Source organism: Pristis pectinata, chromosome 15 (genome assembly GCF_009764475.1).
Source record: "Pristis pectinata isolate sPriPec2 chromosome 15, sPriPec2.1.pri, whole genome shotgun sequence".
NCBI lineage: Eukaryota > Metazoa > Chordata > Chondrichthyes > Rhinopristiformes > Pristidae > Pristis > Pristis pectinata.
This window is the reverse complement of record NC_067419.1, coordinates 21689403-21703882: the sequence shown is the minus strand read 5'-3', so window position 1 is coordinate 21703882 and position 14480 is coordinate 21689403. Positions and strand designations below refer to the sequence as shown.

The 14480-nt window shown below is 38.5% G+C and overlaps 1 protein-coding gene across 3 annotated transcripts; it reads left to right on the top strand.

The window, feature by feature from the left end:
- The first annotated feature begins 310 nt into the window (after positions 1 to 310).
- fbxo7 (F-box protein 7) lies at positions 311 to 13361 on the top strand. Of its 3 annotated transcripts, none has more exons than XM_052030240.1 (9): positions 311 to 534; positions 2340 to 2492; positions 5758 to 6244; positions 8483 to 8624; positions 9573 to 9656; positions 10604 to 10699; positions 11330 to 11506; positions 11906 to 11937; positions 12748 to 13361. In XM_052030240.1, the coding sequence occupies exons 2-9, from the start codon at positions 2371 to 2373 to the stop codon at positions 13138 to 13140; spliced, it is 1533 nt and encodes a 510-aa protein (XP_051886200.1). In that variant the 5' UTR covers positions 311 to 534; positions 2340 to 2370; the 3' UTR covers positions 13141 to 13361. The 3 variants fall into 3 exon arrangements, with proteins under 3 accessions (XP_051886200.1, XP_051886202.1, XP_051886201.1); XM_052030242.1 differs by having other exon boundaries at positions 353 to 534; positions 5761 to 6244; XM_052030241.1 differs by having other exon boundaries at positions 354 to 513.
- Positions 13362 to 14480: the final 1119 nt, after the last annotated feature.

Sequence of the window (14480 nt, the reverse complement as noted above, 5' to 3'; positions counted from 1 at the left end):
ATCCAAATTTGAAATCAAGTATTTGAAATCCAATACCTATTCAAAGGAGCTAGTGTTCCCAAAATATTGGAGTTAATATATTAAGCAAGAATGAGCTGGAAGCATCAGAAAGTGTATTGACTTTTTCAAAAACAGTGGTTAACCAAAATAGATTCTATTTAAACCAGAAATATGTGATAGTTGCCCAAATAATAAGTAATACGCTTGAAAAATCTGAAACGTATTGGAGTTTGAGAGCTCTGTAGGACACAACTCTCCAGCACCAAGTATTGCCTTTATCAATAATGTCGTCACAGTGTTTGTTTCCCGGCGGCTGGGGGTGTCGGCAAGGCCTGGCCCGGCCCCCGATGGCGCAGCGTAGTCGATCGCCGGGCCGCCTGTGGCGGGGGCGGGCCCTGCGTTGCCGTCAGTTTGCGAGACAGCCGCGGCAAGGCTAACAACCGGGAGTGATAATCGCCATAGTGACCGCTGACAGGTCGTGTCAGCTCAGACCCTGGGGACAAGGTGCAGACGGTAAAACCAGGCCGGAGCGCGGTGAGTCGGGGCGCTTGCCCAGAGTTGTAAGTGGTGGCAGTTCGGGCTGATGCGGAGGTTAGGCCCGGAAAGAGGCATCGAACAGCTGCCGGAATAGTGCGACTCACGCCGGGCCCCGGCCCCCGGCCCGGCTCGGCCCTTCAGTGCCAGACCCGGGAGAAACTAGTTCAACTGCCCCGGGCGTCTGCTGCAAGGAGAGTGAGGAATGCAAACGGTGTAGTGGGTGAATGTTGTTTGTGGAGGGTGGGAGGGACAACCTGCATTCTGTTTATAGATTTAACTTCCGAAGCCAAAGTGAAACCGTTCTCAAGGATTCCAGTAAATCAGGTGGTTGGTGCTGTCCTTGTACATTGTCGCTTTTCCGCCGTAGTTTTGGGATTTTGAGCAAATAACCTGCCACTTCTTCACAAAAAGTGTTTTTAACATTGTTTTAAAATATTTAATATGTTATTGTTTTCTCTTGACATTATTTATTTCAATCTGAATTTCCATTATAAATAGTATTACTGATTTAGCCGAAGAAGCATTAATTTCTTAATCCAGCGCTTATTCTTAATACTGCATAACCAAAAGGGTTCTGGAATGAAAGCAAACGCCTTCCATTGTACCTTATAACGTTGTTTGTTCTTAAATTGATGGAGATGATGGATTTGCCTTGAAATTGTTTTCCTCCGAGTTGTCTACAGAGCTGGAAATACTTTGTTAATGAGGAATACCAAATGCTACCAAAACTAGATCATTGCTCTTTTACCAAAATCCCCTATGTCCAAATCACAACAATGTATTACATGGAGGGGATCTTGATGATGTTCCAGAGCTCTTTGCAGCCTTTTCCTTCTGCATTGGTGGAGTTCTTGATATTGAGATATTATTGAAGTAAGTTGGTGAGTTGTCCCAGTGCCCAGCAGATAGTACATAGTGCCATCCTTAAGTGCCCATAGTGGAGGGTGTAACATTGAGTTCAGTAGCTAGCAGGTTACTCTGTAACCTGAAGACACAAGATATTGCAGATGCTGGAATGATGCAGGGCCTTCACCCGAAATGTCAACTATCCCTTTGCCTCCACAGATGGTGGTAGACCCACTGATTTTTTTTAACTCTACAAATTCTTGGCACCCCAAGGCTTTTCCACTATCTATGACACAAGTCAGAAGTGTGATGGAATATTCTCCACTTGCCTGGATGAGCACAGCTCCAGTAACTCTTGAGTTCCGGAACTCTCTACCCAATAACACAGTGGGGACATCTTCACCACAAGTATTGCAGTGCTTCAAGAAGGTGGCTCATCATCACCTTCTCGAGGGCAATTAAAGATGGGTATTAAATGCCAGTCTTGCCAGTGATACCCAGTCTTGAAAATGAACTAAACAATCTAGGGATTAAGAATTTTAATCTTCCTGAGGGCAGGCTTCAGCATCAGTGTTCTGTCCCACAGAACAAGCAGCTTCTGCCAAGTTCCAGATGCCAGTTGTACCCTGCTATCATAACTTTCCTTACAGATTTTGGGGAAGTTACCCTTGGATAACATTTGCATCTATCAGAGTGGCATTGGTGGAAACCTTGGACATGAATCGTATGTTATGCTTGCTAGCCAGGAAAATGTAAAAGAAAATAAGTGACATAGTTATTGAATGGGATTATGTGCATGCTCCATCTCAAAGCTACGGTGTCATCAGCTACATAAATGCCACAGAATTAACTAACATAAACCACTTAAATCTGGGGTGGGGTGGTGGTTTGAGAACATTGTAATTTTGGATGCAATTCTTCCTCTTATTCTTCCCACTCCATCTTTCCTCCAACAGCAGTTAACATCTTCATGTTGAATCAGCTAAAATGAAACTGCGTGTGCGTATTCAAAGACAGAGAGGCTGGGTGGAGCTGGAAGAGAAGGAACCTACTCTCGGTGACCTGCGCAGTAAGATTGCCGATTCCTTTCTGCCATCGCTAGGCTACAAGTAAGTTATACCAAGTTAAAACATGGCTTCTATTATTAATTATTTTCGTTGCTAATAATGCCTTTATTTTCACATTGTCAAAATGTTGTTATTTATTGAAAAAATGATCAATAAGAATTTATTAATATCTTTGATGATTTTATAGCACAGACATACTTTTCTTGACCTGTCACTTCATTGTTCTATACTCTGTTGCAGAATAGCTTTACAAAAGCTGTTTGGAATGTCACATCAATGTTATCAAATTATGGTTTTATGAAAATAATAGATGAAAGTTAGTATAGATGTAAGCCTAGAAATGACTTCCCTACCATGTCAATAGAATTAAAACAGCATGCAGGTCACCATATTGCAAATGGTGAAAGTCCTGGGTAGATTGAAATCTTCAACTGCAAGAATTGCAGCACTGTTGTCAGATTTCCTTGTGTAACTGTAAATCGCTGTGTCCACTCTACCTACATCTGTGGAAGAAACAGCAGATGAAGTCTTCTCTCCGAGAAGGTTGGGCGAGCTTCCTAATGTAGCAGCAAACTGAGATGTTGCAGAGGTCAAAGTAGCTGCCTGGAATGATGCTGCGTCTAACAAGCTAAGAGTGACTATTGAGAGATGCATTTTTTTTTAACAAGTGAGGTATTGGAAGTGTCAGTGTTCGGGGTATTTTCATTGTACAAATCACTTAAGGTTAATTTGCAGGTACAGCAAACCAACGGGATGGCACATGTAATATTGCCCTTTATTACAAGAGGATTTGAATACTAGGGAACGCTTGCTTCAATTATACAGAGCTCTGGTATGACTGCATCTGGCACATTATGTACAAAGCAACACACAAAAAGCTGGAGGAACTCAGTGGGTTAGGCAGCATCTATGGAGGGAAACGGACAGTTGATGTTTTGGGCTGAGACCCTTCCTCTGGACTGAAGGGTCTTGGCCCAAAATGTCAACCATCCATTTCCCTCCATAGATGCTGCCTGACCTGCTGTTCCTCCAGTGTTTTGTGTCTTGCTCCAGATTCTAGCATCTGCAGTATCTTGTGCCTACATTATGTATATCTAAGGAACAATATACACGCAATAGAGAGAGTGCAGCGAAGGTTTGCCAGATTGATACCTGGTGTGGGGAGTGGTCTTGTCGTAAGAGGCTTGTTTAAGAAGACTGGGCCTATACTCTCCGGAGTTTAGAAGAATGTAGGATGATCTTGTGGAAGGGTACAAATTTCTTACACAGTTTGAAAGGGTACAGTAGATGCAGAGTTGAGGTGCCTAAAACCAAGGAACACAGTTGCAAAATGAGGAGTCAGCCATTCAAGGCATAAACAAGAAATTCCTTCTCCTAGAGGTTAGTGAATATTTGGAATTCTCTACCCAAGAGGGCTGTGTATATTTAAGATGGAGATGGATAGATTTTTCAATATCAAGGGAATCAAAGGATGTGGGGTATGTGCAAGAGAGTGGTGCTGACGTAGAAGATTAGTCATGATCCGACTAAATGGCTGTGCAGATCAGGGGCCAAGTGACTTGCTCTTGCTTCTATTTATGTTTTTAAACAAGCGCTGTCTTTAATCAGGACAGTGAGGTTGAAAATCATACTAGAAATGCATTTTGGGATTAGCACTACTGTCATTTGGGGAAAATGTTGGTGGTTTACAGCAGTAAAAGAGCTACTACAGCAAATGAAATCTCAGGTAAAATTTACTGACAGGTGCTAAGTCAGCCAGAGAAGTGTGCAAAATTGCTCTGCTCTGTGTTATGCCAGTTGTGTACTGCATAGCATCTTTTTTTAATTATGCAGGGGTATTTCTAGTTATAGGTATTGAAAGGTCTTGTTCGAAGGATAAATATTGGTCAGGGTACACCTATAGCTCCCCCAACTTTGTTAAATATTTTAAGTCCTTCTGAGATGGCATGTGGCCTGGCCTTGTTTCATATAACACGGTAGCATGGAATTCTACCAGTACTGTTCTCTGAGGTAGGAACGGGAAATCTTGCTTGAGGAAGGTACAATTCAAGCTCTGATTTGAAAAGGACACATGAAGGAGTTGGAATAAACCAAGTCTAATGAAAAATATCTAAGTAGGTTGGGAGAAATAAAGACATTGGTATTGGTTTATTATTGTCACTTGTACCAAGGTACAGTGAAAAGCTTGTCTTACAAACTGATCGTACAGGTCAATTCATTACACTGTAGTTACATTGAGTTAGTACAAAGTGCATTGATGTAGTACAGGTAAAAACAGTAACAGTACAGAGTAAAGTGTCACAGCTACAGAGAAAGTGCAGTGCAATGAGGTGCAAGGTCACAACGAGGTAGATCGTGAGGTCATAGTCCATCTCATTGTATAAGGGAACCATTCAATAGTCTTATCACAGTGGGGTAGAAGCTGTCCTTAAGTCTAGTGGTACGTGCCCTCAGGCACCTGTATCTTCTACCCGATGGAAGAGGAGAGAGAATATCCCGGGTGGGTGGGGTCTTTGATTATGCTGGCTGCTACACCAAGACAACGAGAGATAAAGACAGAGTCCAAGGAGGGGAGGCTGGTGTCTGTGATGCACTGGGCTGTGTCCACAACTCTCTGCAGCTTCTTGCGGTCCTGGGCAGAGCAGTTGCCTTACCAAGCCATGATACATCCAGATAGGATGCTTTCAATGGTTAGGTAAGTGTGTTAGTAGATTTAGAATAGGTAGCAAACATTTTCTTGGATGATGTATTCAAATAAGTAGAAGAAAAAGTAAATCATTATATGCTTTTTAGATGTCCCTTTATTTCTATTTTCCTTGTAGAGTTATTGTTGGAATACTAGCTATGTAGCAGTTGACACAATTACAAACAACAATTAGGTTGATAATTTCTTAAAAATTGATCTGCAAAGTTTACAATTTTCATTTAAACATAGATTTGTTAACTTCCTTTTGTAGATTGACATTGTGTTATGTTTTCTGTAATTTTTATTAAATAACTCTTTTTACATATTGCTCAACCACATTAAAAGTAAAACAGAAGGGAGTTGATTGTGATAGTGGCATAGTAGTTTTTGGTCTATGCTGTCTTGTCCCAGGTTCTACATTATTGGTTTTTACTGTGTGTGTTTGTGTGTGTGTGTGTGTGTGTGTGTGTGTGTGTGTGTGTGTGTTGAGGGGGGTGGTGATGCAGAGGAGCTTTTCTTTAGTTTTCAAAAGGGAATTGCAGGGACAGTCCGTATAATCATTTTAAATATGTTGTAAGTTTTTTTTTTAATTTTGAAGCCTTTTTTGCTCTTATTTTACAGTAGTGGTACAGAGTTTAAAATCAGTTTAAATGGGAAAGATGTTCTGACTGATGACCAGCAAACTATGAAGTCTATTGGAATAGTCACTGGAGATTTGATCTGCTTGATAGTACCAGATTCCTCGACTGCCTCAGCCTCTGCCTCTGCAACAGACTTGAATGTTAGGGAGCAACCATCATGCTCCCATACTGCTCGGAATCAGACCCTTGAGAATAGTGTGGGTGGACTTCAGACCAGTCATAAGGATGACTCTCCCACAGTTCAACAGTCTGGAGCAAACTTCCTGATTTCATCATCGGATGACATGTCTGTGACAGTTGAAGAAACAAAATATCCACGTGAGCCAATGTTGTGCAGTGAAGCAACTGATGGGCAGGTGCCACATTCGTTAGAAACACTTTATCACTCAGCTCAGTGTACTGACCCAAAAGACGCTCTGATTGTGGTGCTTCACCTCCTCATGCTGGAGGCAGGGTACATTCCACAGGTAAACAATTTTAGAGTGACATTATATTTAAATATGATAGTCATGTATGATAATTCTTTACTTCATTTGCGTTTCCTTTTGTTTTTGGAGATGTTGACCTGATGAAATGAATTTGGTTCTAAATCAATAGAATTACAATTCTTGTGTCTATCTCCAACTCTGTTTTGAGAATCTTGCAGTTGTAATTTTCACCAGTTTCTATATTTCTCTCTCTAAACCACTGGATTTCTCTTCCATGTTTTCTCTATTTTAAAATACACAAGTGTCTTATGAGTGAAGCAAAATGGGCAGTACTTGTGCTACTTTTTTAACGGATCAGTCCACACAGCATTGAAAAGTGCTCTTACATCTTCTTATGTTATGTGAAAGACCTCCAAATACAATTTAGGGAGTGAAAGTCTGCCAATGTCAGACCTTCGAAACAAATTACCTGTCATTTATCTGTGGGATCTCACTATGTGCAAAATGGCTGTATACTTTCTACCGACCTTTCCTTATGACAGAGGAGGCCATTCAGCTCATTGCCAAATTTCAAAGCATTCATATCAGTTCCATTTCCTCTCATGCCCATGAACACCCCGATTCTCCTGCCACCCACCTCCAATGGATGCAGTTCACTGCAGCCAATTTACTTACCAGCACATTTTTGAGATTCGGGAGAAAACCGTTTGCAACCAATGTGGTCACAGCTGGAATGTGCAAACTCCACAAGGATGGCACGAGGAGAGTATTGAACCCCAGCCACTGGAGCTGTGTGGCAGTAATTCTAAATGCTACAGTTAATTAACTGTAAATGTATTTTATGTCAATAAATAGGATGTTGTGAAGATGTGGAAATAGTATATAAATTTTAGTTCATTTGTTCTTGACCTCATTTCAAAAAAAATCTGTATAGAATGGCTTGAGAAATGCAGCGGTGGTTGACAAACACAGCAGCTTTCTTGTATTAATTTTATCCCACATAGAACAACAAATTGAATGTTCAATTGGTGCTTATATTTTGGTGATATTTATCAAGGAAATTGTTATCCAGAACACCTGAGGTCATCATGTTTCTCTTCAAAATGTGGTGGGGGATATTAATGCAAATCTTTTAAAATTTACACCTTGACTACTAGGATGGGCATGTGGGGTCACACTTGTGCCTTAATCACAAAAAAGCAGCTCAACGATGTAGCGTTCCTGCTGCTGATGGTCAAGCCTAAATTCTGAGCTCAGAATCACAGGCTTCCCAATCGGCTGAAAAGCAAGACCCTTTGAAAATAATCTTTGAAAGTGGGTGAACATTGCAAATGTTCAAAATATCAAATGGAGAGTTTGGCTTTTGTAGTGGACTAATAGTGTACAAGGTTATGCTAAATCTTCAACTGATACTTAACCAATACTGAGCATCATACTTTAGAAAGCATGCTGAGATTCACAGATGGTGCATGAGAGATTTACTGGAGCTGGAGTTGTACTTATTTCCTGGTAACCTTGTGCGCTATATGATTGGAGGAATGGTTTTTGAAAAGTTTTTTAAAAAATCTAAGTATCCAGGGAGCATAGGATTGGTAAGTAGAGGAATGAGGTTTAATTAGATTGGCACAGGTATCAGAGGGGACATAAGGAAGCTTTTTTTTAATACAATGACTTATTGTTATTTGTCATGCACTGTCCGAAAGAGTTGTAGAAACATAACATTATAACCATATTCAAAAGGGAATTGGATAAAAAATTGAGAGAGAATTGACAGGGTTGGAGGATGAGATTAAATGGTTAGCTCTTCAAAAGGTCAGTAAAGGCAAGATTTAATATCTTCCTTCTTTCTGTAATGTATTATTCTCTGATTCTGCAATTTAACACCACTATTCATACCTTCCATTTGATTTGGATGGGAATTAATGGATTTGTTTTTTTCTAGGATCATTGGTAATAATAACTACTACTCCATAAGCAGACTTGATAATTAGTTTTCACCTCATTTCTGTCTTTATAAACATTGGTTGGTTCAAAGTTGATGGGGGAAATTTAAGTGGAAGATAATCCAACAACCAACATACAGGATTTTAATACTGCTGCTTCAGGTGGGCTTTATAGAATGAGTTGAGGTGTCAACCTCTGAAGTGTCACCTAGGTCACTCTTGAATAACTCCGATTGAGCTTTCAGTCCCTCTTCTTCAAAGCTGAAACTATGTTTGAGATTCAAAAGTAGGTGATAATAACTTTCAAAAACCAAAAATCTTTGTATTTTCCCAGGATTCCAGTCTGAAGGTTGGCCAAATGCCTGAAAAATGGAAGAACGGAGGTCTTTATAGATTACAATACAATCATTCCTTGTGTGAAGATGGGTCTGCTACACTCAGCTGCATCCCAATGGGAAATCTGGTTGTAGTCAATGGTATTGTATGCTAGCTTTGTATGAAGAATGATGTAATTTGTCAAATGTTCTGTAAATTTTTTTTTATCTTGCGTGACTTGTTTTATATTGTGGTAACTGTTAAGTGGCACTTCTAATTTTAGATCCCTGAATTTCTAATTTTCGGTTCAAATAGTCTTTTTCCATTTGTTTCAAATTATCCTCCTTTTAACCCTTTGCTTAGGACCAATTGATCTGTTTCAGTACTTTTGTTTAAATGATAAGTATAGTCCAGTGTCTGGGAGAAATCCCTATTTTAATTACAACGTATAATGAAATATTGTGAGTCCACCTGATTAAGCAGAGCAGCAATTGATGTATTATACATGGACAGTATTTCCAAAAGTGCAGCATTCTTTTACTGCTGTGCATATGTGTCAGTTAAATTCAAGCATTAAAATTGGCTTTGTGTAAATGGACAACACAGCCAGTCTAATTTTTGAATGGGTGTGTGGGTGTGTGTGTGTATACACACACACACACACCCACACACATATATGAGTCATTTACGATATTTATGGCTCAGTTGTTTAAAATAATGAGATTAGTGTGGTTTGGGATTTGCACACTTAAGGCCCTTTTTGGTCCCTGGATCAAGTACTAATTTTGGATTCATGTACTAAAGATGCAGATAGTTATTCCCAAAGCTACACTGAAATTCATTCCTGTAGCTAAGCACCTAGTTAATGCTTCATAATGTGGAACTGAGATTGGAACTCCTCAAATTTTGGGTGTGTGAAAAGAGAGAAAGTGAACTTTCTCCCCACCTGAGATGAAATTGTACTAGTATTCCAACACGTTGCCATTAAGTACCTAAAGTTTATGCAGGATTTCTCAAATAAAGGTGGAATAGTGCAAGATCTGTAACAAATTTTGGTTGCTTGTGAGTGTATTAACATGCGCTGATTCCATTTGAATGTTTTCCTTTAGCTACATTGAAGATCAACGAGAATATCAAAAGTGTAAAGAAAGTGCAGTTATCTCCCGTGTCCTATGTTCGTTCAAATAGACTAGGTAAGCTTTGTAGTTTTATTAATGGAATCTAAAGCTTTGATCTTTATTATTTAGTTATAGAAAATTATCAGAAGAATGCATATATTGTACAAATGTTACACAAATAAGCAATATTTGCTTTTGCCCAGGTAAAAATTGAATGGCAGCATTAAACAGTCTCTGTTTTAGCCCAACATGGATTGTGCATTAGTATTATGCTAGTATTAGTGTTGATTTCTACTCACTAAGGAACACCAAATTCAAGACCAACAAGTGTTAACCTAATCTCAAACATGAAAGGAACTAGCCTACTGCATTGATTAGTCTCTTGCATTTACTTTCATGTTTACTGATTTGGTCAGAGATTTAATAAAAAAATACTTTAGGACCCACCAGTATAGGCCATAAGCATTTTTTTCATAATACCTTGAAGCTCATTACAATGAAGCTCATTACAATTGTCTTTTAGAGAAAATTTTGGTAGTTCCTATTTTTCTAATAGACTAAGCAGTCATTGGCACGTGTTTTCTTCTCCTTGAATATGCGTGTATGTGTATAGGTTTGCTTTCTTCTTATCTCTAGGTAAGCCCTCTCAACACAGAATTACAGTATTTCAGTGTATGGGGATTGCCATTTTAAACTATGGAGTCAAGTAAATCAAACACAGAAGTTTACTGTACTAGAAAGTCTTAAATAAATATGAAGTATTAGTAACTGTATAATAGCTTAAAAACCTTTTGATGAGAGAAATTTGGTTTGAGAGCCATGTGTTTTTTCTCCTTATAATGAAATGACCCTATTATATGGAAAGCACAGTAGTTTCACCAGTTTGGATGCACTGAATACTTAGACCTGAATCAAGGTTAGTGTTAATTGCATTTCTCGTCTAATCTTCTGGTAAACTCAACAATTTTAAGCTCTATTTTACCAACAATTCCTAATTCTTCCCGTTTTGTTTATTTTGCAAGGTGAGAATGCTGCACAAGTGTATAAAGATCTACAGAAACTGTCCTGCATGTTCAAAGATCAGCTAGTGTATCCTCTGTTTGCCAGTGCCAGACAAGGTAAAAGACTTAGCCTCTGTCTTTCCTTCCAGTACATTTACTGTGATGAGGAGGGCTGGGAGGACCAGGACAGGAATCTTTTTTGGTTGAAAGTACTGCTTTCCCCTCAAGTATTAATGTTTTCCATTTTATACCTTGTTTTATCCCTCAAAATCTTTAGAAAGCTGAACAAATCTCCAGAGAAATTATTTTCTATTATTCATTGTAGGAGTTTTAATTTCAATGGCATGTGACTGCCTGGCTTCAAAAACTGATGCTTCCTAGTAAACCAAATACGCCCTAATCTGCTTTGGCACTAATCTGTTGCCGCTTAATCTGTGAAGGGACACAAACTACAATATCTTTCAAACGTTCTGTGGCTGTAATGTGTTTACGTGTGTTTGTTCATATTTGATAAGTTTACAGAAATATTAACTTATGCATTAAAGTTAATCTACTGTTTTGTTTTAATTTTAAGCATTTTGTTTTGCAGTAAATGCAACTACTTGATCATGCAAGTAGTTGCATTTTAAAAATATTATTTTAAATTGGTAAACAAAACAAAGATTGGCTTCATTGTTAAAAGAGGAAATGCAGTTATCTTCACCATGCAGTAGAGGTAACTGTTTTATAAACTTTAAACCCTTCCAGCTTTGAATCTTCCTGATGTGTTTGGTCTTGTGGTTCTCCCTCTGGAACTCAAATTACGAATTTTCCGTCTGTTGGATGTATTCTCCATCATCTCTCTCTCAGCGGTTTGCCGGGATCTTCATACAGCTACCAATGACCAATTGCTTTGGAGATTTCTGTACCTGAGGGACTTCAGAGGTAAGCTGACATTCATGCTAGTCACCAGATCTTACAAGGCACCCGTTAAAGTAATGGCGGCATTTATAGAAATTATAATATTGAAGCATAATGGCTGTGTCCGATGAAAGGCATGGATGCAACATTTACTGCACTACCATTCCTCTATTATTTTGTGAGTTTGTCCAATATTGAAATGTTCAACATTCTCAAAACATTATCCATAGAACGTGTAAACTGCTATGTATTTCATAGAAAATAATTGAACCTCTTATTATTAGTGTGTATTCCAACTGTGAAATTAATGCTGGCAATAGTCTATTGAGTGAACCTTGATTCTGTCAAGCTTTGGGTACCAATTTTCCAGTGATGTTTCATTTGCCTGCCTTATAAATTGAGGATTCTTTTTTTTTGAAACAGAGTCAAGAACCAGCAGCCATGATTGGAAGAAAGTAAGTAGAGCTTTTAATGAATTTCATTTTATTTTGAAATCACACCAGTAATATTTCAAAATCACAATCGGTTATTTGAGTCGGAATCAAATGTTTGCCTGAATGTACTGATTTTTCTTTGTCATAATCTGCTTCAACTTCCCTGGGCTAAAAGAGAAAAACAATTAGACTATAGGGTATATTTTTTGTGTTGGAAAGCAGAAGATTGGATTAATCTCTGTTTCATAAGCAGTGTCCATTAACCCCAGCTAACTAGTTTAATAGATGCAGTTCGGTGAAGATGTGCAGTAAAGCAAGGTGCTGATGTCACCTGTTGAAGTACATGACACACTATCAAAACAAGAGCAAACTGCACCAGGGAAACTATTGTTGGGTGACTGAAACACAAAATTATGATACTATTATGATGATGATGCAGAGGGTAACCTTTGGAAGATTCTCAAATGTGCAATTGAATTCAAATTTCAAGAAAACAGCACAGAAAATAACATGGGCATTCCTGCTACATCCTCCATTGACCAATATGTTAATTAATATCAATTTCCTGATTTCAATTGTACTTTAGTAGACTTGTCCAAGTGGAATAATGTTTTTACTTCGCATTCAAGAAGAATTGTCACAGCAAGTCACCCACAGCATTCTCATACATGCCTTGGGAGCAGGCCTGCCCTGCTTTCTTAGCTGAGGCACAATAACTAAGATAATTAGAGGGAGGGCAAATTTAATAAAGATGCATCTCTTATTTAATGAAAAATCCTTGTGTTTGTACAGATGCTGTTCTAAATTGAATATTTCCATTTGTTTTTAAAGCTCTACAAGGAAAAATATGCAATGAGGAGAAAAACACTGCAAAGATTTCCCTTGTATTTGCCACCGGCTTTGCCCTTATTTCCTGGTCAGCCCAGTCCCTTCAATCCCTTTCAGTTTGAACCTCGCCAGTTTTATCCACCTGGGATCATTGGAGGAGAATACGATGAGCATCCTCAGCTGCCTTACAGAGGAGACCCTGTTAATCGCTTTTTACCTGGATCGGGAGCGAGATCAGGACCAATGCCAGGAACGTTGCCACCATTCAGACCACATTTTGACCCATCAGATTCTGTGCCAGGTCAGTTACCTGCAGTGCCTGGATTTCATGCCAGCAGATTTCCAGGAAGAGCTTCTGGAGGCAGATCAGCAAACATAAGACGTGGAATCATTTAAGAACACTTCATGGAAGCTTTTGGACTTTTCTTGTACGTGCTTAAAGGATGGTTAGTTTCTGCATCTTTAGCTTTTGTCAGTTTTTTTTTTCAAAAGAATTGTAAATAATTATGGTTGCACTTAGATGGGTTGCTGAACTTGCACACAGTGTATTTTCATTTGCCGATCCAAGCCTGATGGGTGAAATAAAGACTACAGAAAGTATGGAAAAGAAACCTAAATGCACTGTTGCCCCATGATTTAATATTTGTACATTTTAGTTCAGGAGGAGGGAAATAAAATGTACAATTTGGAATATCGCTGCAGTTTTTCTATGTTCCTAATCTTTTCTGGATAATTTACGTGACAAAGGTAAATACTTGTCTGAGCAGATTGTAATGTAAACTTGATTAAAATGGGTTAATTTGGAATATGCAATACTAGGAAAGCAGCTGCTAAAGAATTTGTTCTCTGCAAAGTAGCAGTATAAATAATACCTGTCTTGTGCTGAGAAATTACCAAATTATGACTTCTGTATTCTACATGGAAGAGAAAAGAAGCTGATTAAAGTAATAGCAATTATAATACTTACTGCAAAGTCGAAAGAAATAAATGGATATAGATGTTTTTGAAATTTTTCTTTCTGGAAAACTGAAGTCGTTTTAACATTCTTTGCAGCTTGCACCTATGGTTAATCATCTTGAGGAGGTCTCGTGAGATTAATCAGAAAGGAATATTATTTATTTTGGAATTTAGCCAATACAATTTATTTGAATTCTTCTGCACTCTGTAACTTCTGTTCAGTTTCTTCCTTTGCGTAAAATTGGGAGATTTCTTTTCAGGAGATCATAAGCATGAACCTGATTTTTAACAGTGTGCTGAGAGCAACTCAGTGCTAATACAGTATCTTTTATTTACAATGCAGTGTTTCTACAGTCACTTAAATATTAGAAATCAAGAAGGTGTCCAATGTGTTACAAAATCAGCTGTTATAAAACTTTTCACTAATACTTTAGAACTGATTTGGTATGTTTGTATGCATCACGGGTAATCTTTCATCTTTGTATGTAGGTAGGGACCTTAACATACTGTGTGGTTATCTGAGATACCATAGTATATTTGTTGGAATTTTTAATACAAGTTATCAGTCTGTGATTTAACCCTCCAATATGATGCAGTACCAGTTAAATGTAGAGTACGTTAACAGTACAACAAGTAGCATATGTTCCATACTGTAGCAATTCTTCAGAGTCTGAGATTACTAGATAGATGTGGCTATTAGGGTTGTTTTCCCCAGAATTCATACCGATTTGGTTTAGGGAGCGTTGTCTTTTGATCATCAAATGGACAAAGTTGAAGAT